At 42.2% G+C, this 27,909-nt stretch overlaps 1 protein-coding gene across 4 annotated transcripts in view; it reads right to left on the bottom strand.

The window, feature by feature from the left end:
- sema4d (sema domain, immunoglobulin domain (Ig), transmembrane domain (TM) and short cytoplasmic domain, (semaphorin) 4D) overlaps positions 1-23,824 on the bottom strand; it is a 34,662-nt gene extending 10,838 nt beyond the window's left edge. For 2 of the 4 annotated variants that reach the window (XM_041058903.1, XM_041058900.1), the window contains exon 1: positions 59-331. In XM_041058903.1, the coding sequence (XP_040914837.1) occupies positions 59-206 (148 nt within the window). In that variant the 5' untranslated portion in view covers positions 207-331. Of the gene's footprint in view, positions 1-58; positions 332-8,833; positions 8,893-15,170; positions 15,288-18,376; positions 18,572-23,679 lie in introns of those variants that run through there. The other 2 variants (XM_041058901.1, XM_041058902.1) reach the window with 2 other exon arrangements.
- Positions 23,825-27,909: the final 4,085 nt, after the last annotated feature.

Raw genomic sequence — 27,909 nt, 5'->3', positions numbered from 1 at the left:
CAGAAAATGATTGGCATTTTTAAGGCACGTATATAATGTTATGTACATTACACCTTACCTTGATGTCTCCAGGACGTTCGAGGCACAGCATGGGGTCCATGGGTGGAGACCTCCAGAAGCAGCCCCAGAAACACTCCCAGGACGCCGAACCCCATATTAGACTCTGATAACTTCGGAACTGTGAAGTTTCCTCTGCAATGACACATGCACACAATCACTCAATCGCACACACAGTCCAGAGTAAAGCGACACACTAAAACCAGATGCACCGAACACGCATTTTACAAGAATGTAGAAATGAATGAGTTCCCCACAGCCTGATCTTATCATGCAGCACAAACGCTAAAAGGGGACAGGCATCAAATCCACTTCCCTCATACTGAAAACTGGCATGGCTGATTCATCCTCTTTTATGTCCCTCAGAAGCATGTCACATGCATCTGAACAAAATCAGCAAAGGTCGATTTTTTTTTGGCCAGAAGCTGCACAGTAAAAACAATGTAAAAAAAAAACGTTATCTAAAATGTTATAAAATGTTATCTAAATGTCGTAAATGTTATCTGTATTTCACATGTGAAATACAGATAACATTTAGGACACTAGCGCTGCAATGATTAGTCAATTCATAAAGCAACAATTTACTAGTGCCAGCCCCTAAAATGTCAGGATATTCTCTTTTGTTTCATATATGACAGTCAAATATCTTTGGGTTTAACTGTTGGTTAGACATAATAAGCAATTTGAAGATGTAACTTGGAGCTCTGGGAAATTGTAATCACCATGTTCACCAACTTAGGACATTTTATAGAATATATATCAGGAGCTAATACTACTCATGTCTTTTCTCCTTCATGTTCAGGAATCAGCTGTTATTTTATTTAGTACACCACAAAACAAAGGAAGTGAACTCTCTTGTGTTGTGAAACAGCAAAGCCATTTGCAGTTTTCAGTATTTCATCTAAAGGCAGAACAACTAAAGGCTATCTTGTAATTGACTGCTTGCTTTTGGAACTGTGCTCTGGAAATGTAGGGGTTAAATAACAAACCGGCAAAACAGATAGATGAAGAGTTCAGAGAGGGTGCAGCGAGGAGTGAGGGACGCAGCACATGATGAGGTCCTGACCTAAAACAACAGTGGCAGAAAATCACCCGCTCTAGTTTGTATGAAGCACAGACACATAAAAAAAAATACACACCTGTCATAACACTCTGACACACAAATTAATGAGTGTGTTTTGACTGTATGAGCAGTGCAGTTGCGGTGTCTGTTATTAAGAATGACATGACACCTCAGTTTACCGTTGCGTGTTATGCACCTCAGGCTTAAGAAAATCCCCCTTTTATTAAAAACTCGTTATACTGCACGGCACTATTGTTGAGACACAGGAATAGGTGTATCCGTTTGCCTCAGCTGATGATGACGACAGTGATGACTAGCATAGCTGGTATCTGTCGGCTCTTATCAGGTGCAGGTTTCTCTTTCCATTTAGAAGATAGAAACACCGTGATCCTTCTGCCTGTTAGCAGCTCTCTCCTGGTGCATTCCCCTCAGGATGTGCCTGATAAGGACTCCATTAGGGTGCCCTGTGCCATCTGTGTAAGTGTTAAACTTATCCAGACCCACCAGGAGGCTAATGTTGTCATATTCAATAAAACCTTGAATGTCACATTTAAATCCAGGCATTTTTCTTTGCCACATGTCCTTAAAGTGATGTAAACTAATCCTGACATGTTATAAAATAGAAGACAATGTCAAAATTCTCACATTAAAATTCAGGACAAGTATATGGTTTTATTGTGAGATGCTGCTTTTGGGGGGAATGTGTCTCAAATACAGAGGGTTCCGTTACTGTTGCTAATGACATTTTGGTGCTTTCAGTCATTTTGTTAAGGCTCATTTCTATTAAAAAAAAAAGTTAATATCTTAACAGTTGCCCAAACCATGTTTAAAGATGGCAGTTTTAGGTCAACAGAAAAGCTGGGGGTAAAGCACAAGCTTTAAAGCTTAAGTAAAATATTAAAATAAATCTCTAAATCTGTTCTCAGTCCTGCTTGTAATACATGCCATGTTTGCCAAATTTTAGTGCACTAAAGACCACATTCACGGTAATCGTCAGGTCAATTTTCATGACTGTCAACTGAATTAATTCTGTCACGGACCTTCTTTTACTCTGCAAATATTATTAACACATGCTCTACATGAAAAGAGCTCTGGGATAACTTCCGTTATGATTTGGCTTTATGTTAATAAAACTGAGCTGACTTGACGAACACTGAAATGGTATTAAATCAGAAAGTGATGAAGCGACATAATTCAGTTGTAAGGCTCAGGTGCTTCCGTTCTCTTGATCAAATCGTGAGAAAGGAACAGTGTCTGAGGGTGTCTGTACAACCCCAGCCTTGTGCCCTGCCTTTGCTCATGTTTAATACCAATGAATTTGTTTTTTACAACATTAAACATGACTGTAGATTGCTGTGGAAAACATTTGCTGCCTGGATGTTGCCTTCACCGAAGGCCAATTAAACAGTAACAAGCAGAGGGATGGTGGGTCTGGCCGGTAAGGTGGCTTTCTTCACTTTTCTGAGAGAGTAAAGCGATCTGGCACAAAACTGGTTATTCTGGTTTTCAAACGAAGCTGAAGTACCCGCAGCACACCTCCTCAAAATGGGTGCGCCAGTCACGCAAAGAAGGGGATAAAAGGTTATCGGATGTCTTGTAAGACGAGGATTGAGATGAAACCTCTCCCTCACAGGAAGCAAAAAGCTGTCTCACCATGTCCCAATAACAAGGGTTTAATTAGCTTTCAGTCTACTGAAAAGAACTGCACTCACTCAAAGACGAGAAACCGAGTGAATGACAAGATCCTATCTTCCAAGAAAATTGTAGAGTGTTTTAAGTGCTTTATTAGGTAATTTGTCCTCATTTTAGATTTTTTAAACCAAAATTACAGAAGAAATGATAAAGTGACAGAACAGATAAATCATTGTCAACTACTTTTTAATGACCTAGTGGCCCCATTGTGGTACATTCCACTCAAATATAGGTTAACAATCAGTCAGGGCCGAGGGGGAGATATATCATTTAGCACAGAATGTATAGACAATGAATGAGGGCCACTGTGGCTCAAGAAGGGGGGTTGATAATTGATTATTGATTTGGTTGTAAATGAGAACAAATAGCCCCAGAGGTATGACCTTTCGAATGCTGGGATTGTAGGTTATTTTTATTTTTATTTTTTGTCTGTTTGTTTTTTTGTGAGGGTTTTCACCGAATAAATCAGGCAAAGATGGAATTCCATCCCGGCTTCAGCCCTAGCCATGGACTCCACTCTGCTATAGAGGGGGTCAAATACACAAGGACCTATTGTTTACTGAAGATGAGGGTAGCCTCCACTCCACTCCACTCCTGCCCCCGTCCACATCCACATCATCACAACGGAGTAGTCAACAATGAACAGAGAGAGAAAGGGGGGGGCAGAGAGCGAAGGAGAGAGAAGAGCATCACTTCTCCCTCTCATCCAGTTCTTTTACAGTCTTGCCAATCTAAATGCCAGGACAGCTTAGCCGTAAGGAAAGCCCTGAGCCAAGCCAGCGTTTTCAAAGATCACACAAGCCCATGAGATCTGGGTCTGGAAGCACCCTGTAAAGATGATCCATAAACTTTCTAATGACAGCAGCTGAAACTGATTGTTAAATAGAAGCAGAGTGAAAGAAAGGGGCTGACGCAGACACCGAATGAGTGGATGAGATAACTACACTGAAACCATGATGAAAATCCCAGACAGACAAAACTTCTCTCGGTTTTTGTCCTCTAGTGGCACACTGCATAAATAAAAGCTTCAAATGAGACTCATCCCTCTATCTGTGCGCTCCTGATGCCGTCTATCAATCTCAACCCTCTGAGCCCCATTAAGGGCAAAGCTTAAAAAAGCTTCAACTCCCTTTGAGAGTCAGTGTTACAGTAGCAGAAAGAGCATGCTGGCAGCTACCCTATGCTGCTGAGAGATTTAGGAGGAGTGGTCGTACTGGGCCTGGGATATTTAAGACGGTTACCATGCTGGCAGGTCTCTTTGAGCCCTTTGTGTTCCCCTCTCAGCTCCTTTGGCTGGGCAGGGAGGTTGACACCTGCTTGGGGCCTTGGGGTTCCCAGCACTGGGCTGTTAACTGGGCACAGATATTGGCAGGCTGCCCACTGAGGACAGAGAGGGGGGAAACTGGAGCTCTGCCTATCTGTTCACGAGAACTTTGAATGTGTTAGGAGTGTGAAAGAGACAAAAAAAAAAACAATCAACTTTATCTGGAAAGTGCTCTAAAGTCTGTTTGTGCAACCCAAACAAATCATCAGGAGTGTGCCAACCATTTCATTTTGACTGAACTGATCATCATAGTAAATCACTGAATAACCACATTTAACCACTCGGTGGGGGTGTTTGCAGCGATGTACCTGCTGATTATTCACCAATTGTCCCTTCATTTCTGATGCAGAGAGTTCAGACAAGAAGCTCCAACATCCTGTGAGCAGAGAGCATAGTGAGGGTACAGAGTGTGGTGGAGGGTGATGTGAGAGACCAGGACATTCACTGCCTGCCAACATATCCAACCCCACACCTCTTCTCCCTCACTGGCTCGCTTTTCCATGTACTCAGGCATCATCAGCATCAATGCACAGAGATGCTCTTCTTGCTCTTGCTGCAGCACGCCAGGAGAAAACTTCTCCGGCCCCGTCTGTTGCCGCAATACCAGCAAACAAACTGTGAACTGGGAAATGTGCTTTAAGCACTTCATTTTATGGAAAGAATGTCTCTTTTGGTAGTTCTGCTGTTGTCAAGTCCCCATTCACACCTCCAGTAAAGGCAATTCAGCACTTAAGAGAAACAACAGTTATTTTGTGTTTACTCCTTGAAGGTTGCTGATATGGCACAGAGAGCCTCGCTGGCACAAGCACTGGCAGTTATTCTCTCCACCCTCTGCAATACAAACTATTCATCACACTTTCTTGGTTGTCTGGCTGCTGACTTAATCACCAGAACCATCTGTACAGTACCCACCCAGCTGTGGGAAGGGTGATAACGCAGCACCAGCAGCTTATGATGATCAGGCTGCTTTACTAGTGGTTTTCTAATAGACCCATCATAATTTAATTAAGGGGCCGGATGACAGCACAGGTTGCATTCATTTAAAAAATTAATGATCAGTCTCTGACCGGGGCAACCAAACATATCTTATGGCAAGCACAGCGAAAATCAGTGATTCCAGCTTCTCAAAAATCACAGTTTTTTTTATTAGTCTTCTGTGGTAATAAATTCAATATCTTTGGGTATTACACCGTTAAACAAAACAAGACATTTCAAAACTTGTGATGGTCATTTAGTTGCCATTTTCTCAAACTATTTATTGAATGAGAAAATAATCTGCAACTTAATTGAAGTAATAGTTGTAGCCCTAGAGGCATTAACTGAATACAAAGGCTTCCAGTCCTCCCCACAATACATTTAAATATAATGAATATTTGCATCCATGAAAATTAGGCCAGCGATTATTCTTTGCTTTGTCAGCAAGCACACACACAAAGGTAGAGATTCAGTGTCTGCAGGACTCCAAGTACTCTAGGGCTTGCTCTTGTTTCTCCTCTGTATTCTCCAGGGGTATTATGGGTTACTTGGAAGCAGGCCGGTATGAGAAAGCGAGTGAGCGAGAGAGCCTTCACTTGAAACAAAATACAGAGGCCACAGAAAATGACACAGCGATGGGGACAGATGTCTGCTCCAATGTCATTTACAGATTAATGGGGTTTGGCTATAGATGTGGCAGAGACTCTAGCACGCTCGCATGTGTACACGATAATGCCAACTGTGGGCAAATCCCTCTTATAAGACTAGAAAGGGACCGAGAGCCCATCTTAAAATACTGCCAGCTGCATCAGTTTTGGGTTGTGTCTCCCCACAGGCTGATGAACCGTTTTTGACATTTCGAGTATAGACAGCCAGAGCTTTACTGCCTCTCAGTACTGGTTAAGTATTTTTCACTAACTAACTAATTTTCAAACTGACATCGCTTGAGGCACTGTGCAGCTCTGGTCCAAACCATCTGGAAGCCACTGGAGATAGACATCAACCTTCAGTTGTGAAATGCAAAGCCACCGTGTCAAAGCCACATCATGTTAACATCAAGTCATCTGAAACCCAGCGAACAGCTGTATGACCTCCGCTGCACAGCTGACTATTGGTCATAAGGAGAAACTCATCTAAAAACTAAAAACAGATGATCCTGCGGTCACCGTACATTATCCATGGTGAGCTCAATGGATGACAGATGGGAGGGAGAGTTCAACTTTTAAAAAGTCAGATCGAGGATTAACATCATTATCTACTACATTCATAACGTCAATTCACATCCACATTTAAGGCAGAACGATGACAGAACGTGGTGCTCATTTCTGATACACGACAGGCTGGAAACAGAAACTACAGTACTTCTGGTTATATTAAGATGAGGTAGGTAGAATGAAAATGTAGGTAAACCATCAATGACAACCCAAATGTCTAAACTGAGGAAAAGAGCTTGTGTGAAGGCAACGCTATACAGGGGAAGTAAAATGGAAACCCTCCTATATAATTACTAGTTGTAGGGCCCCTGCTGAGCTAGCATGTCGACCTAAAGTGGCCACAGCAAAGGCAAATGAGGGGTCAGGTCCAGTAAAGGGTATATTTAGTCCGTCGATGGCAAGCTTTTTAAAAACAACACGCCCTTTCCCTGAGTCACATGGTTTGGGAAGATTTGAAAAACTTCCCTATAAACATACAGGCAAGTGAAGTAAGCTAAGTAGAGGAACAAGGACTGCAATGTGGTGTCCCCCGTCCAAGTACCGAGTGTGCCTCTGTAGTCTAACATGAAAACATAATCACCATGCACTGTTTCTTTTAATTAAAGGAGAAAAAAAAGTTGAAGAGTTTTACTATTGGCATATACAACAGCAAAATAACAATAAAAATCGCACAGGTGATAACGGTCTACGAGTTAAAGTTTAGACATTTATCTTGGGGTAAACCCTGGTCATCGAAATAGCCTGGGGTCACAGGGAAGCCAACACTCACAGTAAACCTTTCACTTGATGTAATTTCCTTGAGGCTACTGTGATGCCAGCCAGGCCTTGGGGCGTATAATATGGGACTATTTTGGGAAACAGCGAAAGCCCAGCTGAAGGTCTTGTGGTCCCCAGCTGAAGGCCTTGCGGTCCCAAGTTGGTGAATGGTAGTCACATTGGTGGTAGTTGTTTAAACAGCAGTAGCCAAGGGCAGGTGACTTCAGCTCCCGGTTTCAAATCAACTGATGTGGATTAAAAATATCTAAACGTGATTCCAAATGTTTTAAGTTAAATTTTACTGATTTTTTTCAAGCAGGAGTGAAAATAATAAAGACACAAATCATCTTTCAAATTATGGTTACTAGGCTTTCCCACCAGTCAGGGGACATTTGAAGGGGCTGTAAACATCCCTAAAACCCTGCTATATTTTCTCCTCTCCTTTCTGCCTTTAAGGAGGACTCCTTTCTCTTGTGCTTTTCTCCCAGTGCAGTCTTCAGCAGGCACTGATTTCATGGTGGTAATTTTGGCCGGCAAAAACAAAAACCTCCTTTGGAGAGTTGTGTGAAAACGCACCCCATCACCCACAGGCTGCCACAACACAACAGTGTGTCCTCCTGAACTTGCCATACCAGGAGATAAAACACAGATTTCACCGTTCCCTTCTCAGCACACACAGGGATCAACAGCACAAAGCCAAGCTGAAAACTTTTAACACGTATCACACAGATTTCTCGTGATCTGACTGACAGATTTTGGGCACACTTTCGTCCTTATGTTAGTGAAAATAATTGAACGTATTTAAGAAAACTAGGTCACTTAAAATTCAAGTAGCTGCATAAAATTTATATATATATTTAAATATGCATACATCTTAAAGTAAAGGAAGAAGAAAATGCATGGGCAGCACGTCTGAAAGTACTGACCCTCTGCTAGGCTGTGCCTCCCGTAGTTTACACAGCTACATCTGTCACATTTTTGATTCAACCACAGCATATATACACTTTAAAATAACAGGGGCAGATTTTTACTTACTGCTGTAGGTATTAAACTAGTTAGCAAGAAATTATAAATTTTGCAGCCTACTTTAAAGCAGACAAACAACACTGTTTCATCCATTTCTTACACTTTTGCTCTATTGTTATGGGTTTAGAAAGGTGATAAAGGTCATGGCTTTCACTAAAGTCATGTTTGGATAAATTCAAAGCTTGACAGAGCTGCTGTGCCTAGTTATGGTTGCTAAGCTAGGACTGGACGATCACTGTTCAGGGGAAGGGATAAGGGAAAGAGCACTTTCAGAGCACAGAGCAAAGTTGGCTCTCCAAGAGGCCACTGGAAACAAGCAGCTGCATGAGCATACACAATGTCTGTCACTAAAACATTATTACATACCATTAAGACAACACAGACCATCAGCTTGCTTCCAAGCAGATATAAAACAAACCACAACTTAAAGCGGAGAGGAAAACAAAATCACATTGTGAGGGCAAATAATAAAATGATTGGGGAAAAGGAAGGAATCACCATAAAACACTCCACAAGCACCAAAGCCAAGCGGATTCAAATCAAAGTTGGATTGCCCAGGCGTGATCATGCAGGGGGGGATAAAAAAAGGAGTGAAGCCCTGGGGTGGTTACAGGGAGTGTTGGAGAAGCATGCGGCATTCGTGCTGAAGCTTGCAGACCTCTGAGCAGCTCAGTGTCGGTCCGCACAATAAAAAGGGGAAGGAGGGAGAGGAGTAGAGTTTCTGACCTGTGGCTCCTTATAAGATGCGACGCTCTTCCTCCGGAGAGAATTATAAAATCCTCAAGCTAGGGAGGGGGGAGAAGACAGAAAGATCAGACAAGACAGTTATGTAGTGTGTGTTTGTGCCTACAAGAGGGAGGAAGCAGTTTGTGTGCGTGCTGAGAGTGTATGTGTGGTTAGCTGTCTGGACAATGGTCAGAGATATAATGCTGAATCAATGAAAACACATCTTCCACAAAAAAACTGCCATTAAGTAACAATTACAATAAAAACACACACACACACACACACACACACACACACACACATACACACACTCACAATCTCACTCACACACACACATGTGAGATAGATAAGTATTCTAGGAAGGACAAAACAATTACACGGTGACTTAAATATCCACTGACCACTAAGCTGGTGATATCATATGATATCTGCCAGGATACTGTGCTAACTTTTTATAACCAAGGACAAACAAAGGATAAACATTATCTTGTGTGAATACCATCAGAGGAACCTACGGATCTGTGCTGTATTCATTTCCTCTTTGTCTACTGCTGATGACTCTTTGTTCACTGCGGCCTCATAGCATTTTCCAGTCTGTGAGCATAAATGTAAGGCTGTGGGTAGCCACGTCTGTGAATCAACCAAATGTAAATAAAGTAAAGGCACTCTCCCTTGTGTGGGAAAATCCCACGAGAGGTCAGCCATGGCCAAGCCTTAAATATGTACAACCGCTATTCTGAGAACAGGTTGCGCAATTTATAGGGTTATCAATCTGATAGTGGAATGCGGAGACATGTTGTATTATGCATTAGCTAAAATGATATGAGGTCATTTTAGCTAATGCTAAAATGACCCATATTTTATTCTGTCCTTTTTCCATTGTAGGTGGGGTCAAACCACTTGTCGCCAATACCACCTTTAAAGCCCATGAAAAGCATGGAAAGGAAGCCTTAAGATGGATTTATAGTCAACGCAAGTGGTTAACAGGAGTCCTGCTGTAGATATTGTGATTTATAGTTGAAAGTCAGATTTCATCTGTTCATATTTTCAGATCTGCTTCAGCAGGACTGTGTCTGTACAGTTTGATCACAACATGAGCAAACAACCCACAGCTGTGATCAGATCTGGAAACAAACTTCGCCAAATCATTTTTGGTGTTTAGAAATAAATAACATTCACCACAGAGAAGAGTGCAGAGAAAAAAAAACACAACACAAAGCACAAACAGAAATCTCTCAACTAAAAATGAAAAGAAAATGCTTTTGATGTAGAACCACATCGCTCACAAAAAGTGAGTGAGAAAATTTGTTTTCAGGGCCTTTATACTATCTGTACAGGATCAGCACTGGAGTTGTGCATCACTAGTGAAACAAAAAGAGAACAAAGACATTAGGGAATAATCTGCATCAGAGCAGTAACAGAACAGTCAGCTGGAAAATTCTTTTGCATTTCTTTTTAGTGCATGAAAACAAGGGAGGGAAAGCAGAAATCTTCTTATTGCCATTGTGACAGATGGTTGGGCCTCCATTCACAACACTTTCCAGTCTGTTCCCTTAGACTGCTTCCCTGAGCAAAATGAAAACCCTTACAACAAGGCTGAATACATTCTCCCTGCAGAAGTGCACAAGCTTTATTCCCACAGTCGACAACAATCCAACTCTGTTTGAGTGGAAAACAGGGGCTTACATATTTACTTGGTGGTCAGATTCCGCTCATACTACTTCACTGTGAATCAATGCCTAATTATTGCTACATCCTAAAAAAAAAAACTTTATCTTTAAACAATAAAATAAGTCATTAAATCCACAAGATAACAGACAGAATGGATGCTGCTGGAAATGCAACAAATAGTGTCCCAGAACAATTAAGGAGACAAATCTTCCAGACAACTGAATTCAGGTCACCCAAATCAACCCAAATATGCAGATTCATTAGCATGTGCTTGGTGGGTTAAGCTACTGTAATGCAGGCCCCCTGCTCTACTGTATAAAAGAATAATCAGATTATGTTAAGCAGAGATGATGCACACCAGACTACAAACACAGGCAAGTCCACTTACAAATGATCACGTTAAAAAAAGAGCTTTGGATGTGCATAAACATTAACTATCTAAAACTGCTCTTCCTCTGGGTTTCACATTCATTATACCGCTGATCACAGTCTATGGTTATTCACACAGATCAAGGTCAAGAGTCATGCTTGATAGTTGTAGTGTGCAGCCACGTATAGACAGTGCAGTCCTCCAATATGCCCAAGTATAAACCTGTGTTTTTACATCTTCCTGCAGACTTTCCCAATTCTCATCATGTTTTCTCTCAGCGACACACACACAAAATAAAAAAAACATGTATGCAAACAAGCACAAATACATGATGCAACGAGTCCCTGCCTCTCGCCCTCCTCTGACAGCATCAATGGTGGACTGGGAGAAGATGACAGTTGCAAAAGATTGATGAGCCGGGGGTCAAAGGGTGCATCCCCCTCGACATCCTTCGGAAGCACTTTGACTTGGCTTCCCTCGGCTCCCACAAAACCCTGTGACAGCTGATACAGAGTTTTTACTATGCACCCACGAATCCCAATGACACCACGCCTTCACATGTCTCAATTCAGGTTGTCCTGAGTGGGTTGTCGAGCCTGGGTGCAAGCCCAACGGTGCCCCAGACCACGCCCTTGGTGACACAGTGGTCTGGAGAGGGGACAGAAAGGAAGTGGAGATGTCAGGGGTCTGGGTTTTTTTTAATTGATGAGTGGACTTGAATGAGGACCGGGCAAAGCTGGTCTTTTGAAGACTCTTCAAGCCAGAACAAATTTATTAATGGCCCTACTTCAGAAACTCAGCCTATGGTAAACATACTGACAGGATGGGCTATTGAGCTCACTCCACTGTGACACCTGATTTTCCCTAAGCTGATAAAAAGGTCCCAGCTTGAGCTTTTGTCGGTATCCTATGACCACCACAGCTCCATCTCCCTCCCCAATACCCAATGCAACACAACACTCCTGCTTTTAATTCAGGTATTTTGAACCAACTCCTTAATACGGCCCCTTAAATAACCTGCCAAAAAGTCTCCAATTGAATCGTCAATCACAACACAAACTTTGAGAGGAAATTTTTTTTCTCCTCTTGTCACTGTTAACAGAAAAGCACATTATAAAAGTTTAAGTTGGCAAAAAAAAAAAACCCAGCTGGACAATTTTCTTTCAGCACAAATTGTTCCAGACAACGGAGAACGGAGACCAAACATTTGGGTGTTTAGCAGGTTTCTAACTGCGTGTAAGTGCTGCAGTCTTGTATACGTGACAGAAAGCTCTTAACCAGCTTCTGTTGGTGGTTTTGGATCCTCGCTCCCATAAGACTGACATGGATACACACACATGTGGGACCTTGACTGATACAGATACACAAAGCACACAGATACACAGCAGAGTGGGAAAGGCCACTCGTCTCTATGACAGTGTGGTCGTTCCAGTAAAAGCCCACCAACCCTCCCCACCCCACGGCCATACACACACATTCTCATCTGTGCAGCCATCCTTACTGTCCATCTGTAAACATCCCAAGTCTCTGACAGGGCTGTCAGTGTGCACCACCACAGGTGGGGGAGGGAAGGAAAGTGAGTGGGACAGAGGAAGGGAGAGAAAACAGGCTTTAGTATGAGGGAGAACATTCAAGCGTGCAAATTCATACAGTGGTTGAAGAGAGGGAAGAGAAAGGACAAAGCAATGAACGAGGAGAAATGAGTAGGAGGAGGATTCTCCTTATGGAAAACAAGCACAAAACCGTTGCATAAAGAAATATGATCGTATGGTTTGAGGGCAACACATTTTTCCATCTTGTTTTTGTGTTTCTCCACAAAGAATGGAGGAACCCAGTTTGAGGTATACTTCACAACTGAGAGTTTTACACTTGTATTTTCCTTTTTTTCCCCCATATATAAAGTGACATTTTCAACAGGAACTACATCCTGCCTGTGGATCTGGGGCATTGTTTTTCGGTCTTGCTCTCATATATGACGCAATACAGCCAACCCTGGTGCAAATCTTTTTGAAAGAATAAAAAACAGAACAACTACGTCCCGTTCATTCAAATCCTGGATGGAAGGTGCATGGACTCTGTACTTTTACTCACATACATGCACATACACACACACACAGAGCAGTGTGTTGAAGAGGATTATGCAGGCTTGAATTTCAACAGAAAGAATCCCTGTCTACAAGCGCTACGGAGCAAATCTGGCTTTAGAAACTTTCCTCATCCCAGAGCATCCTGGAACAATAGAGGGCTGAACTTAAAATCCTGCAATTTAAACATGTTCATTTTTGAGGATGTAAGAGCACATTTGCAGATGGATAATCAGCTGCTGCATCAATAGCTACATCTGCATGGAAAACACAGTCGCAAAGCTCTTTTACCAAACAAGTTTGAAGGTTGTGCACTTCAGGGTCACATGCATTTTGTTGGAAAATGTCAGAAACTTGTGAATGCCAAATTGTTCTAGATATATCTGCAGGCCAGCTTGTATCTGGGAACACCAACTGAAATGCACATGTCTGCAGGAATGTCCACTGATATCCTGCTATGTGTAAATGTTTGCTCAGGAGTGAGCTAGAGAAAAACAGGGGGCATTTGTGTGTGTGTGTGTGTTGGAAAGAAAATAAGTAGCCTTCTTCTTCTGCCTTTGTATGAATCTTAAGTAGTCCCATGTTGAGGGAGGCTTTGTTCACCATCACTGTCGGGGGCACGTCCTCCAACTTTTCCCCTCACTTCCTTTTGGCATAACATTTATCATTCTTCCCAGACGAACAATCATCCTACAACATGGACTAGCATCTAGCGCACAATTAACTACGACCCTCCCCCCTTTTTGTCCCTTTCTGGTTGCTTGGATACCTTTCATCCAACAGGACAGCTTGTCAACAACATCATCACTTACTTAGAAACTCCCAACCTTCACTTCACTTTGATTTGGTCTTGCAGAGCCTTATTAAAAAAATACTGCTGCGTCTTGTTTTCAAAATAAAGTTTAAAAGAACATCTTTTTCTTGTTTGCCTTTTATGTTGCATCCAAAACACTTAAAAACTTCCAAGCCTGAATGTCTGGCTCTGCAAAAATTGCAATGCATCCTAAAGTGGTAGAACCTTCTAATTTGCAAGAGAAATTCCCCTCTGGGCAAATATAGCATTATCCGGCTCTACTAACCAGTTAGATGCACAATATTTTATGCTGACATCAAATAGTGTGCTGGTGTTAGCCAGGGGAGCTACCCTGAGGCCTGTTTCATAGGAATCCAGAATGACTCACCAGACCCTTCTCTCTATTACTCTGAAAGGGTCAACAGGTGCATTAGAAATAAGTGGATGCAAACACGAAACCCCATCAACCTCATTTCATCTACCACCACTATCTTAGAAACTTCATCCAATGCATATAAATCTCCCCTACCTCTTTATTGATTCCTGCACAAGCATTCATTACCGCAAACATTTATCAGTCACATCAAAGTATTCTGGAAACAACCTGTTTCCTTAGTCTTAATACGGGCCAAACTTATTTTTTTAACTTCCTCTTTCATTTTCTCTAACTCATGCACATAACAGGCCTGGCCTTGTTTGGCCTTCACCATGTTTGCTCCTATCCCTTTCAGCTGACTGGCCTGCACCACTTATTCCGCTTGTTATGAACGCTGACAGCAGATTATTTTGCTTACTGAACCCAAATTCTCCATCCTCTATAGTTCAAATCCAACAAACACCAGGCCGAGGGATAAAGACAAAGTTGACAAAAGAGACAAAAAAGAGAAAAGAGATAGGGAGCATTGGCAGAGAACTGGTCCAAAATGAAAAGGGGGTAGGGAAAAGATGTAGAAGGCACCACAAAAAAGAAAAAGCGGGAGAGTACAGAGAAGGAGCAAAGAAGAGGTAGGACGGCAAAGGCGCAAAAACCCTATAAATGACTGTGTTTTGTCAGGGAAATAAAGACCAACTAACAGCAGCAGCAACATACCAGCACAGTGAACGAGAATGCAAATTAGCCCTGATGCAAATGTCATAGGTCTTCAGGGGCAAAACAGACTGTCTTTATACCAACCCCCCACCACAACACACTTCTCTCTGTACTATCACCCCCCGCCCCACCACCCACCCCCCCAGTTCTCCTTCAATTCTGAACTGAAACACACTCACACAAACACTTCCAGGACACAATCTTGCGCAGAGCGAAAGAAGTGTAATCGCAAGAGACGACAGCATGTTCTTACTTCACACTGAAACAAAAGGCCAGAGTACAGTGGGCCCTTTACACAAACACACTCTTGAGGAAGATAAACCACTTACTTGTCCGTCATGGCGTCGGCTAGCGAATACTGATACATTAAAACTTCTTTTCACTTTTCTTCACGCAGTTGGAAATGGTTGAAGGGAAAGGTCCAGGGCAAATGTCACAGCAGTGGTCTACAAGAGAGAAGAAAAGAGATGTTAGTGTAGAAACCGTAAAAGAAATGGGGAAAATGTCTGTCACAACCCAAAGTGATGTGTTCTAATAATTATTTTATTTAATTCATTCAACTGTGTAAAACTCAAAAATATTCAGATTACTATTATTCACAATAAAGAAAAACAACAGCTTTTTACATCAGAAAAGCTGGACCAAGGGAAAGTTAGTTTTTTTCTGTCCATCGACTAATCAATTAACTGACTAATCATTGTGTATTTGCAGTTACAAACACAACAGAAATATATTAAGAAGAATTGGACGAATACAGGTTAATAATTAGTGTGCATAATATGTCCCCCCTTTGTAACAGTCTTTGTAATGGTGGGCCAGTTCAAAGTCTTTTTTATCATGAATTGAATACACTATTTTGTTCTACATATATGTAGATCATGTAGCTAAATGTTTCTGTGCTCTCTATTGTGAAACAAATACTTTAAAATGCAAAGGCCTGAGCAAATCACTACTATTGTGACGGCTGCTGAATGTCTGTACAAGACAATGAGGACAAAAAAAATCCATTGAACAGGCCATCGTCCACCCTGGGACAACGTCTAACTTTGCAGACATGCTTCACTTGCTCACAATTAGCCTAGCAAGGCCTGGTCTCTTCAACTTTCTGAGGGATACTGTTACCATAGTTACCAAGGCAGCCAACCAGCCAGCCAGCTAGCATAAATAGAGTGCACCAAGAAATCCTCTGGGTAGCGAGCAGGCAATATGAGTCCAATCACAGATGAAGGAGGAGGAGGAGGAGGAGGAGGATGAAGAAGCAATGGTGACAATTTTGGATCAGTGCAGCTGACCACATGTAACTTTAAAGCATGAACGATCCATCAATCACTAATAAATTGATCCAGTGTGACAAATGCCATGCTATTTAAAGAAACCCGTAAAACACACCTCTGCTAATCATGTATGTTTGTGAATGCACATGAATCAGCAGATGTTTCCTGCCAGCATTCTGATTTTGAAATTTTAATGAGGCGATGAGACGAGACACATCCTGTATCCTGCTGGCTGATGACCAATCTCCAAAACCTGACATCAGCTCTTTAGCGTATCTACTATAAAAGATTATGACAACAGCACATTAGATTCATAGATTATAGCCTGTTATGTGTTAACACGCTAGAATAACACAAACTGTGATCTGCCAGAGTGGGATTTAAGTTCCCTAAGCAGATAAAGGTTAGATACCAATTCACAGACATACATAATAGCCCTGAAGCAGAAAGAGAGAGCTTAAATCATTTGTTTCACCTAAAAAACATGTCTATTTCAGTTAATAATCCAACACTGATTAACTAAAGAGGACTTAATGCTTTTAACGCTGCCAGCTGATAGGGATACAAATGGAGGGATATACGGCACAGGAGTGAAGGTAAAGTCTCAACCCCACCCAATCATATCAGCCCCGCCACCCCCCCCCCCCCACAACCCAGGCAGACAGCCACCAGCCTCGGAGCCAGCCAGCCAAGAGCACTCTGTCTGGGTGGGGGCTGAAGCTAAACAGGTTCATGTACCTTCTTTTCCTTTCCGTTTTTGTCATACATCATTCCCCTAAATCCTGAACTTTGTGTCCTAACCTCTTTCTTTGCTGATGCTCCAGTGCATTTGTATACCCGTCAGTCTCTTTCATTTTCCTATCTAATATGTGGTCGTTGAACTTTTGTCCATTTGTCTGTCTTCAGTTTAGAAGCAGTCATTTGCTGTATACACCCAAATAATTTCCGGTAATCAATTTAGCTCCATTTCCTCTGGTCTCTCAGTCATTGTGTTTATGGGAAACATTTTCAACTCCAACATCACAGTTACCTTTAGTGGAATTTGAACAAATAAAAATGTCAATTTGAGAGACAAATTTGAATTAATGGGGAGATAAAGGCATCTTCCAAATCATAATCTTTATAATTCTTTGCTGAGTTAAATAAAAAGAGGCTCCACCAGAATGTTTTTGTGATGAAATGTTGCAGCCTTTCTCTCCAGAATCACATGAAGTCCATTTCAAAATGACATCTCCTTACATTACTAAATTCTTTAAATATGTAAGAGGTCATTTTTTTGCACAATGTGCAGTATGAGGGCTTCATGTGAAAAATGTCCAATGCTCACTGTGGTGCTGAAGTATGTAATGTTTACCTGCAAAGTGAGGGGTTCCTTACTCAAAAGCCAAAATTAAACTTTTGCTTTCTCCTCCACATACAAGCAATAATACAGTGTCTGGATTCTGGTTCAGTATTCAACACAATACTGACTGCAGTGCAAAATTAAGAACAGTCAAACTGTGCTGCAAGAAATGTGCAGCTGGTGTTTTCAAAAAAAGGTTGTGTGAGTGACAGTGTGGTTTCTACCAGAGCACAGCATAGATAGGAACCTGCTCAGAGCAAGAAGAGAAGTGCTCTTTGAAGTGATGTGAGAGCGCTTGAAAAAATCCCCAAGAAAACAATGTTAGCTAGCCTTGATCTACTTACACCAACTCACAAACAATTAAACCACGCATCTTTCCAGTTGAGAAGAGCAACTTGTGGCATGGTAAAGAAAAATCAGAAATGCTCAAGCTGTGAGGGTGATGCCACTCCTTCCCCTAAAGGGAGATTTATGAACTCCTGACAGCAGCCGACCAGCATGTACATACTCTTTCCACATCTTGCTGTAAACAAAACAGCAGACGTTGGTGAAAATCATAAAAATACTGCCCTTTTCTCCTCCGTAAACATTTCACAGCTTAACTCATACAGCCAAGGTGAAGCAAAAAGCAGCTACTCTGAGTGAACTGTGTGGGTATTTCCTCAAATAAGGCACAGCAGAGCCCCAACTCACTGCATCATGACAACCTGCCATCCACCACACTGAATTATTTACCTCCCAGATGAGATTTGGGTATAAATAGCATGCACTGAACTGAAGACTCTCTCCACTGCACAGAGCAAGCTTAAAAACCATATCCAATTGCCAAGGCAGAAGAAGAAGGTGTTGACATTGTGAGATCCCAGCAGTCAACACACTTGCAGGCGATGGCACAAGCTCTTTGCGATGTGAATCTTACCATAATCTGACTGTGAAGATCCTGCAGGTTGAGAGAGAGAGAGAGAGGGGAACGATGTAGGAGAGGCTCTTCCAACCCGGCTCAGTCACACTGTCATTACAGGGAAAGTCACCAGTGGTTTGCATGACAGATGCGAAAAGAAAAATAGAATATGATCATCCCGCAGTCTGTCACCTCCTCCCTCGCTACTCGCTGGTCATACTCCTGTCTCTCTCACTCTCCCTCCTTCGGTCTGCCTCTCTCTATCATGCGCGACAAACAGTGGGGAAAAAAAAAAGCACAAGAAGCTGCAAAGGGTGGAGAGACAGCGCTTGGATTAAAGGGCTGTTTCGCTTTAACGCATGTCAGTAGCAGACTCTGTCTCCATCTGAGTGTATAAAAAAAAAAAACACACACACACACAGCCAGCATTGCCTCTCCCCCTGTCACAGCAGTCAAGCGCTGCTCGCCAGTGGAGACCGACAGCGCAGAGATCGCGCCTCTGGAAGGCTTCAATGCACACAATTGCTGAGGAGGGGGAGGGGGAATTTGGGGTGGCGGGTGAGGGAAGGAAAGAAGGGGGGGAGGGGGCTGAGGTTAGGGTACTGTGTATGTGCTTCTGTGGGAGTGTGTCTATTGTTGTGCGGACGTTTCTTTTTTCCTCTCCCTCTCTCTCTTTCCTTTAAAGAATGAATGGGGACTGCAGGTCCAGCTGCTGCTCTCTGAATTGAGCCCAGGGTGATGTAAACTGCACACACATACCCACACACACACACACACAGATGTTAACTGTACAGACAGTTTGCATCTCCAGGCAATGTATCGCTGATGTTGGGACTTCTTTCTCTCTATGCAAACACTAAACAAACCAAACTGTGAGTGACAACAACCTGATAAAGGGAGAACTGATAAAAATCTACTGACTGTAAATGATGTTTCTGTCATGCAACATTTTCCATATCACTTAAAAACAAATGTTACTGAGTTTGACACCGCTGAGCTGCTTCACAACAGATGAAAGTTGGACAAGGACAGACAACACCTTCTCCGTTCAGCTGTGTCAGACAGTAATATCCTCCTCAGTCACAGAATGTACTGTATGTAGGCTAGCTCTCCCCACTCCATTCCCTTCCAGCTCCCTGCTCTCAGCAACACAACGCTGGGAACCCTTTCAAAACATCAAGTAAGCTGTCAATAGCGCTGCAGCAACGCATCAGTAAGCTCCCTGCACTCTCAGCAATATCACTCATAGCAGTGGGTGCAGCGTCTTGGGAATCCTCACAGACTTCGGCTTTCATTAATGTGGTTTCAAACAAATAAACGACTGCTGTATGGCGGATGCTCATACAATAACTTCTTTCAGTCACTCAGAAACAATTAACCCGTCTGAGCCTTCCAGGGTGTGGAGTGTTCCTCACCTTTATTATTACCTCACATGCAAAATGAAGAAACACAGGAAGCTTATCCGTGTTTGTCTTTGTGTCAGCTGATCTGACGCCAACATTCAATCATGAGACAATTTTGCTGAGACATCTCTGGAATGCAGCGATGCATTATGCATGGCCAATAACACACATGCATACATGCGCGCACACACACACACACAAAGTGCCTACACATGCCACTGACTGCTGCCGACGCAGAGCCAGATGCTACTCCCTTTTGCCAATAGGAAATTATTCCAGCCTGAGGGTGTTGGGGTACTAGGGTGTGGCTGGGCCGAGGTTTGTGTGTTTCAAAAGGAGGTGGGGGTTGCCCCAGATGTCTGTTTCATGGAGCCAAGCACAGCACACCTCAACATCAGAGCAGCACAGACTGGCCCCTGACCTCTACCCTTTAACTCCTGCAGGACCAGAACAATGAGGTTGCTGCGAGTCATACATCAAACATGGCCACCTTATTTCCTGAAAGGACGACATCTAATAGGATTATATGAAAAATCACCACTGTTCCACACACACTGTATGTCTCATCATTCAGTATGCAGTTCATATGATTTTGAATTAAATAGTGAGAGCATGGTTTGCTAACTCGACTGGAGAATCCTGATAATTAGATTGCTAATGAGCAGAGGGGAACAATAAGGGGTCGTGTGTGTCTGTGTCAAAGACATAGCACCTTTTACAGTGACCTCCACAGCAGGAGGTGGAACGTGTGCTGCCCAGACCGTTTGCAGGTATTCCAGCCTTTTGTAACAGAGGAGCTGGCTGACGACCAAACTCAGCAAAAGGGATGAGAAAAAAGCCTCTGAAGGCTCATGAATGGTCACTCTGAAATCCATTAAGAGTTTATTCAATTACCTGACAGTCACTCACTGTAGGCATGTGAAGAAATGTGACGCCTATTAAAAAAAAAAAAAGAAAAAAAAAGGGAGTCTCCTTTGAGGCGGTCGAATGATCGCATTTGGATGTGAGGAGAAATGCACAAATGCAGTATGTGTGCTTAATGCCCTATATGCAACACTGGATATGCTCCAGAAAGAACCAATTTCAATGCTCCAACGTTTTACAAGAAAGAAATTTGACAAACAGCCAGAGCTTGGTCTGAAACCCAAAAGGCATCCAAGTAAATAACCCCTGACATCCAAAACAAGTGCCATTTCTGCACAAAGTTCACGTTTAAAACAAAGCTCTCTTTCAGCCATGCAGTTCCTGACTGGATTCGCATTTCCCACCCATTTTAAATTGATTATTGATTTTTAAAAAAAAGAGACTCTAAAGAAGGGTTTGCGTGTTTAAGGGTGGTTATCATTAACACGCAAGAGCATTCTGTGTAATTTCATTTAGCACATGCGAATCCTGTGCTTCCAATGAAGCAACTTAAAGACAGATCAGTTTTCCCAAAAATAGAATTAAAGGATATTGAACAGACTCACATGTGTTAAAAATGGACTAATTAGAATTCCTAAAATGGAAAGTCCTGGGAAAGCTTGGTGTGTGCAAAGATTTCCTCTCACAAAGAGCAGGTAAGGGCAAGTTAAGCTGCATAAACATCACAGAAATCTACAAAACAAATCAAAGCTATAGTTTATCTTCAAGACTATGCACACTAAGGAGAAAAGAGCTGAAAAATTATTGTGTTTAACTCTCAGTGCCTATAACCTCCCTATTTTAGCACAAAACATTAAACTTCTTTCCAATGGCAATTCCAAAACCTGCAGTAATGACAACCTTACAACACAAACAAAACCTCTAACCTGAGGGAAAGTCAGTGTGACAGACAGACAGAAATGCCTGAATGGCTCAGCAGCACGCAGTGGTTTAATGATTTGTCTGCTGCTGGTGAATGATCGCACAGCAATATCCTGTTCTGGCTAGTTCTCCGGGCCCCCCCCGAGGGTCTGACTGACATGATTCTGGCTTGCCCGGGTGCCACCGAAGCGCCAGCCAGCCCATCATATTGACAAGATCTGGGTGGCTGTCCCCATGCTCGAAGTGACCCAGCAAAGGACCTGTGGAATAAAACTTGATGAGGCAGAAGAATTACTTATTGAGGTCGCGAGGGAAGGGATGTCATATCCCCTCCACTTTGGTGAAACGCTGAGCGAAGAGGAGGGAGAGGCAGGGTGGTTAATGTCACTCATGAAGCTGTGGAAAACAGATTTAGAGAACACAACAGCTGTATTTAGGGAAAAACTAAAGAGCTGGCATGCTCCAAAATTCCACAGTGCTTATGCAATGTAAACTAAGCCTGTATATAATGTGAGGGGCGTTTCTATACACTTAAGTGAAGAAAATTAGTTCTTTCATACCGCTCCTGAAATGTTAAAAGGGCACGCGAGAAGACAAATGGTGTCATTTCATAAAACCTTCTGTGTCTAAGGAACAGGGCTGCAACTAACGATTATTTTCTGCAATCAAAACAAGACACCTGAAGACGTCACCTTGAAGAGCAGGGACTTTGTAACATGCATATTTCACTATTTTCAATCAATTAAACACTTAATCAATGGGCAGAAAATAAGCATTCATTGTCATTTTCCATTTTATTGGTTCTAGCTTCTCAAATGTGAATATTTCCTGACTTTCTCAGGCTTCTGTGATAGTAAATTGAATATCTTTGGGTACTGGGCTGCAAATTGAAAGCATCGACTCAGAGATCTCACTATGCACATTTTTCACAATTTTCTAGACCAGAAAACAACAGCAGATTAGTGATAATGGAAATCCTCATTAGTTACAGCCCTCAAATCAATTCATTTTCTTTTGATCAACTATTTCAAATAATGATTTCAGCTCAAGTCAGGAGCACTGTGCAGAAGAACTCGAGCCTGTGAAGGCATCTGTCTCTCCGCCAGTATCTCAAAAGTATTTAATTCCAGGGTTGAAGAAGGTCAAGAGAAGTAACAGGGTGATGATGGTGTGCTTTGAATTATACTGCACAGAGCCAAGAAAGTCACACAGAGACGCAGGACTTCAGTTAGAAGTCCAGGCCAGAGGGCAAGTGGTGAGACAGAAAGCAGCTCCATAACTTCTTATTACTCCCTCCAGTCAGCACAGGCCCAGACCATCTTAGACTACACATGCATGCAGGTGAAAGGTTTATGGCCATCCACTGATGAGACCCAGCTGCACTGGACTGCCCTCTTGTCTTGACACAAACTACAAAAACAAATCTCAACAGACACGACCTTCCATGCTGCAGGTATTTGCTTCACTTGATGCTCCAGCCAGTCTCCATATAAACTGTGACTGTGTGGATATGAGCTCCTCTGCTATCAATAAAGGTCTTTTGTTGTTGCAGTGAAAGAGCACCCTTGATTTATGCATGCCAAGGCTAGAAACCCCTGAATGACCTCTGGGTGCCAGAATGGCATTCTGAAAGTGCAAGGGCAATTTAATCTTTAAAAAGCTTTGTGCGGGCAAGTCTGCAGGACGCGTAATATTATATTCACGAGTTATTTTGCGCTTCAAGGACAGTGACAGCGACTGCATGGACTCCTCCGCGCAACGTTCGTCCGCTAACATCTCATTTTTCCGCAACTGGGCTTTGAAAACGTCGCGTGGGGGGGGGTGGCGGTATTTAAAAAGTTTTTACGCGCCGTTAAAACGCGGTAAGGCTCACGAAAAGAGAAAATAATCGCGATGCATGTTTCCCCCCCCCCTCTCTCTCTTCTTAGTGTCTGAGGGGGTGTTTTCGGCTACGGTGCAACAAGTGCAGCTGAGCCTGAAGTCCGCGACAGCACGCATGAGTACGACCAGGCAAGGGCTCAGGCTGGAATAACTTCAGAGATTTCAAACAGAAAAGTGTCGGTTGTTACTTCCACCCGCTGTCCAGTAGCGCTGATTTAAGTTTGCACGGAACTGAAAGCGACGGGTACTCACCGCGGGGAGGTTTTTCCTCTTTGTCCCGGTGTGTGTGTGTGCGGAGATGAGCGTCGGAGCAGCAGCAACAGCAGCGTGACAAAGTTTGGTTTGGCTGATCCTCTCTCTCTCGCTCTCTCTCAGCTCAGCATGGCGGCGACTGGGGCCACTGACTGGATTCAAACCTCTCCGGGCTGTGTTATCTACAGACAGGGGGAGGGTACAGGGGGGAGGTGGTGGTGGTGACAGACCAAGGTATCCTCCATAGACAGATTCAATCTGGACCTTTCTTACTTTACTTCAGTAATACGTTTTATTCTACTCTTCCACTCACTTGACAGGTATAGTCACTTTTCAGATTTAGATTATTAATACGAAATAAAACCAACAAACAAATTAAGGTGTATTATTATAGAATAAGTTACCCAGGAATATATAAGACGTTAAAATTAGTCCTACCTACAGGACGGTTAGGGTTTAGGATTATGTAAAAAGTATCAGTAATAATCTTCGAAATCTATAAATTATTCAAAAATTGCACATCTTGTATAATAAATCCATAGATTTTGCAGGATGCGAATACTTTTTTAAATGCACGTCTTTTCTTTGAAAGTGAGTATTTTAACAAAGTGGTATTAGTATTTTTACTGAAGTAGAGGATCTGAACACTTCCTCTGATGAAAGTTATCAGTCTGAATTTATGAATGTTACAAGAGAATATTATGTTTTATAAAATAAATCATTTAAAAATGGACATTTCCCACAGATATTTTAAAAAAAAAAAACAGTGGTAGTAAGCAACTGAGTACATTTACTTCATTACTGTCCTCTACCTGAGCTATCCATTAGGGCTACTTTAGACTATACTACATTTTAGAGGCACATATTGTACTTTTCACTCCACTACATTTATTTGACAGCTTTACTATTATTGCTTCAGAATATAAATACATGGACATTTCCCATAGACCTACTGGAACCTGAGGTTTTGAGTCTAAATTTGATCCTGCAGAGCCCCAACCATCTATAAAATTGATGAAACTCCCCTATATTCACAACATGTCACTTTTTATTTTTAATGAAACTGTTCATTTATATCTTTGTCTCTTATATTATTGTTCAAAAGCCTTCTTCACTCTTCTGAATGGTTATCTGATGGAAAATACTAAAGCCATTTTATTTCATTTCTCTTTTAAGTTATTTTAATCTAAAAAAATATCAAAATCAGCCTAAAACAGGCCAACGTGTGATATGTGTGCAATTATAGAACGTAAACTCATTTTCATGTCATTGGACCCTCCGAGATTTCCAGAAATATAACTGAGGACGTGACCTCAGTGTCCTCTGTGGTGGATAGCTACAGCCTTGGTTTTAGGAATCAGTTACCTTAAAGCCCTGGCTGAATTGGACTCTGTAGGTGGGGCCAGTGGGTTTAAAAGGTCATTGCTCGGGGTCAAAGGTTATACAACATTTTCCTAAAGGAGAAGTGAATCAAAAACACAGTAGAGGAAGGACAGGCTGACCCTTGTCTCATTGTGCAGGGCAGAGGAGGAGGGAATGGGGCTTTCCATGGCACTGCAGGCCGAATACAATACCATCTTTGAGTAAAAGACAGATTGCTGCTGGTGTAAGATAGAACAGCGTCGCTGTCTACCTCAGTGGCTGCTTTGTGGGTTAATTGAAAAACAAATGCAGAGAAATTTACCTGCCCAACTGAGCTTGAATAAGTCTATAATGTCCTTTTACTTACACTGGGAATAACTTAGGCTAGACTTTTGAATATGCCAATACCCAGGCATCATCAGCTATACTACAAATTGTTTATATTCATATCAGCCCTTGGTGATTTGAGAGCTTAGAGTTGAAGGCTGGCTGCAGTTAAAAGGGGACGGTAAGTGCTGCCTGAAATGAATACGAAAAGCAGCTGGGTTTATCTTCACTCACTCTGTGACATGTGCTGCTAAGAGAAAACAGGTGACCAAGGAATGTGTGCTGAAACCCAAACATAATACTGGAGCTCAAATGATTTGTTGCCACTTAGGCAGATCTGCATTTCTGAAGACATTTTTTTATTTACTTATCTGGTTTCTATATTATTAAATTCTCTGTCCTTGTAGGTCTCTCTTGTCAGAATGCCTTTTCTTATTCTTGTCTCTCTTTCAGGGAAACACAAGGTTGATTAATTGGTGGTTAATCTACAGTTGCTCAGCATACAAATATCATTTTAATGCCTAAATTGTAGGCGTTAAAAAGGAGGAACATGCAAACACAGGGACACAACGACACTGCACAGTGAAGCTTATTTTAATGCTGCTGTCGATAAGAGTATCATGTAAATGCCCAAAATGTAAATGTAAAATGTAAATGTAGCATGGACATCGAGTCAGAAACACACACACAATGGATGAGAAAGTAATAGAGTAAGGTGTAGATTTCAAGTGTAAGTATATGATCTTCATGCCCGAGCTCTTCAGACACACCAGTTGGATATATTTAGAGTCCCTAGCTGGTGTATCCATGCTACAAGGCAGGCCACAATTATTCACAACACCGAAAGGGCCAGCGCTGGTCTGAGATCAGTCAAGGGGAGAGTACATGTGTGCTGAGTGGTACGGGACAGGATTAACACCACGAGAGTCAAAGGTCAGGGCCAGTGGTCGACTCATGTTAAAAATATATGCCCTAAACTCAGGAGTTTTAAGTGTAAAATTGTTCCCTGTGCAGCTTTTGATATTACAAGAGCTGGCACTGTTTAACTTTTCCATGGATATAAAAATATTGTGAATATACAGTTCTGAGGGATCGTCATATATACTTATACCTAAGCTTAATTATTAGCCTACAAATTTCCCTAAGCTAATAATAGTCTAATGTACACTCCATTGCTAGTTGCTACATAAAGCTAACTAAAGCTAATGCATCCTAATACAACTGCCCTGCAATAAATCCTCCCTTCATGAAGACTATAATGTTCAGTTTGTGTTATAATTGTTTTAGAGAGATGCTGATCATTTTGGAAGCTGTGGTTTGTGGCGCTGTTGAAACTGTATTGCATCAGAGATGTTTCTCTTATTTAGCCTGCCCTCATTGTTATAAATGGGCTGAACTAACCAACAGAAACACCTGTCAGTACGATGCATTACAATACAAACTGCAGTCTCCAAAATGACAACAAATCAACACCTTTCTAAAATAGTTTCAACAAAAACTTCAATAATAATCATCAGGAATGTAGGATTTATCACAGGACGGTTGTATTAGACTGCATTAGTTTTAGCTCCAGGTGAACCCAATAATTTGGAAACTCAGTGTATAAACTCTGGTCATGTTGGTTATTCCATGTATTCCATTGGCTTTGGGAAATTACATCAGTGTTGTGCAAGTATTGTGTCAGAGCAGCACCATCTAGTGGCAAATACAAGACATGGCATCCTAAATGTTTGATGAAATCCTGTAGTTGTGCCCATTTGTGAAGTTTCTGCTGCAGTTATGTAATGAAGGCATCTGTACTCCGGAAAACCTTAACAGACCTTGAAGGTGTTATACTTGAGGTTAAAGGGGACAGTGGGTAAGGCTTTCACCTGAAATCCCGTCTCACTTGTCCAACACATGAGCCAACCGCGCCCCCTGGCGGGCGGTCCAAATTAAATTTTTACGCTTGTGCACAATATACTGTGCAATGTTTGTGTACTTACTGTCAGTGTGATGTAATCAGTGGCGGTTTTTGGCACGGGCGAACCGGGCAGCCGCCCGGGACGGCATCACATAGGGGGGCGGCACAACCACGTTAAAACAACAACAACAACAACAAAAAAACCCTCAGAAGGGGGTCTGGGTTGGGGGAGTGTGGGAGCCGCCTCCATCTCCCAGCATGCACCACAATCATGCATGTATAAAAGTGGCACCCTGACTCAGGAGGCTGGCTGGGTTGGGTGAGTGTGGGAGCCGCCCCCATCTCAGAATCAGAAACCTTTATTGTCATTGTACAAGAATACAACAAAATTGTAGCAGCCTAGAAGAGGTGTTAAGCCAAATCTAAATACATAAAAAAGTATGTACAAATAAAAGTAGAAATAAAAACAGAATAGAATACAATACAAAGCTGTCAGGGTTTTGCCTTTATACACTTCCTTCACAGGGTAATTTGAAGCATCAAAATTAGAGATAGACCGATATTGTCTTTTCAGGGCTGATACCGATACCAATTATTAGTAGTCAAGGAGGCGGATAACTGATATTTGGAGCCGACAT

The sequence above is a fragment of the Toxotes jaculatrix genome, chromosome 16 (genome assembly GCF_017976425.1).
Source record: "Toxotes jaculatrix isolate fToxJac2 chromosome 16, fToxJac2.pri, whole genome shotgun sequence".
Classification (NCBI taxonomy): domain Eukaryota; kingdom Metazoa; phylum Chordata; class Actinopteri; family Toxotidae; genus Toxotes; species Toxotes jaculatrix.
Note: the sequence above shows the minus strand (reverse complement) of the source record. Positions and strands in the feature narration are given on the sequence as shown.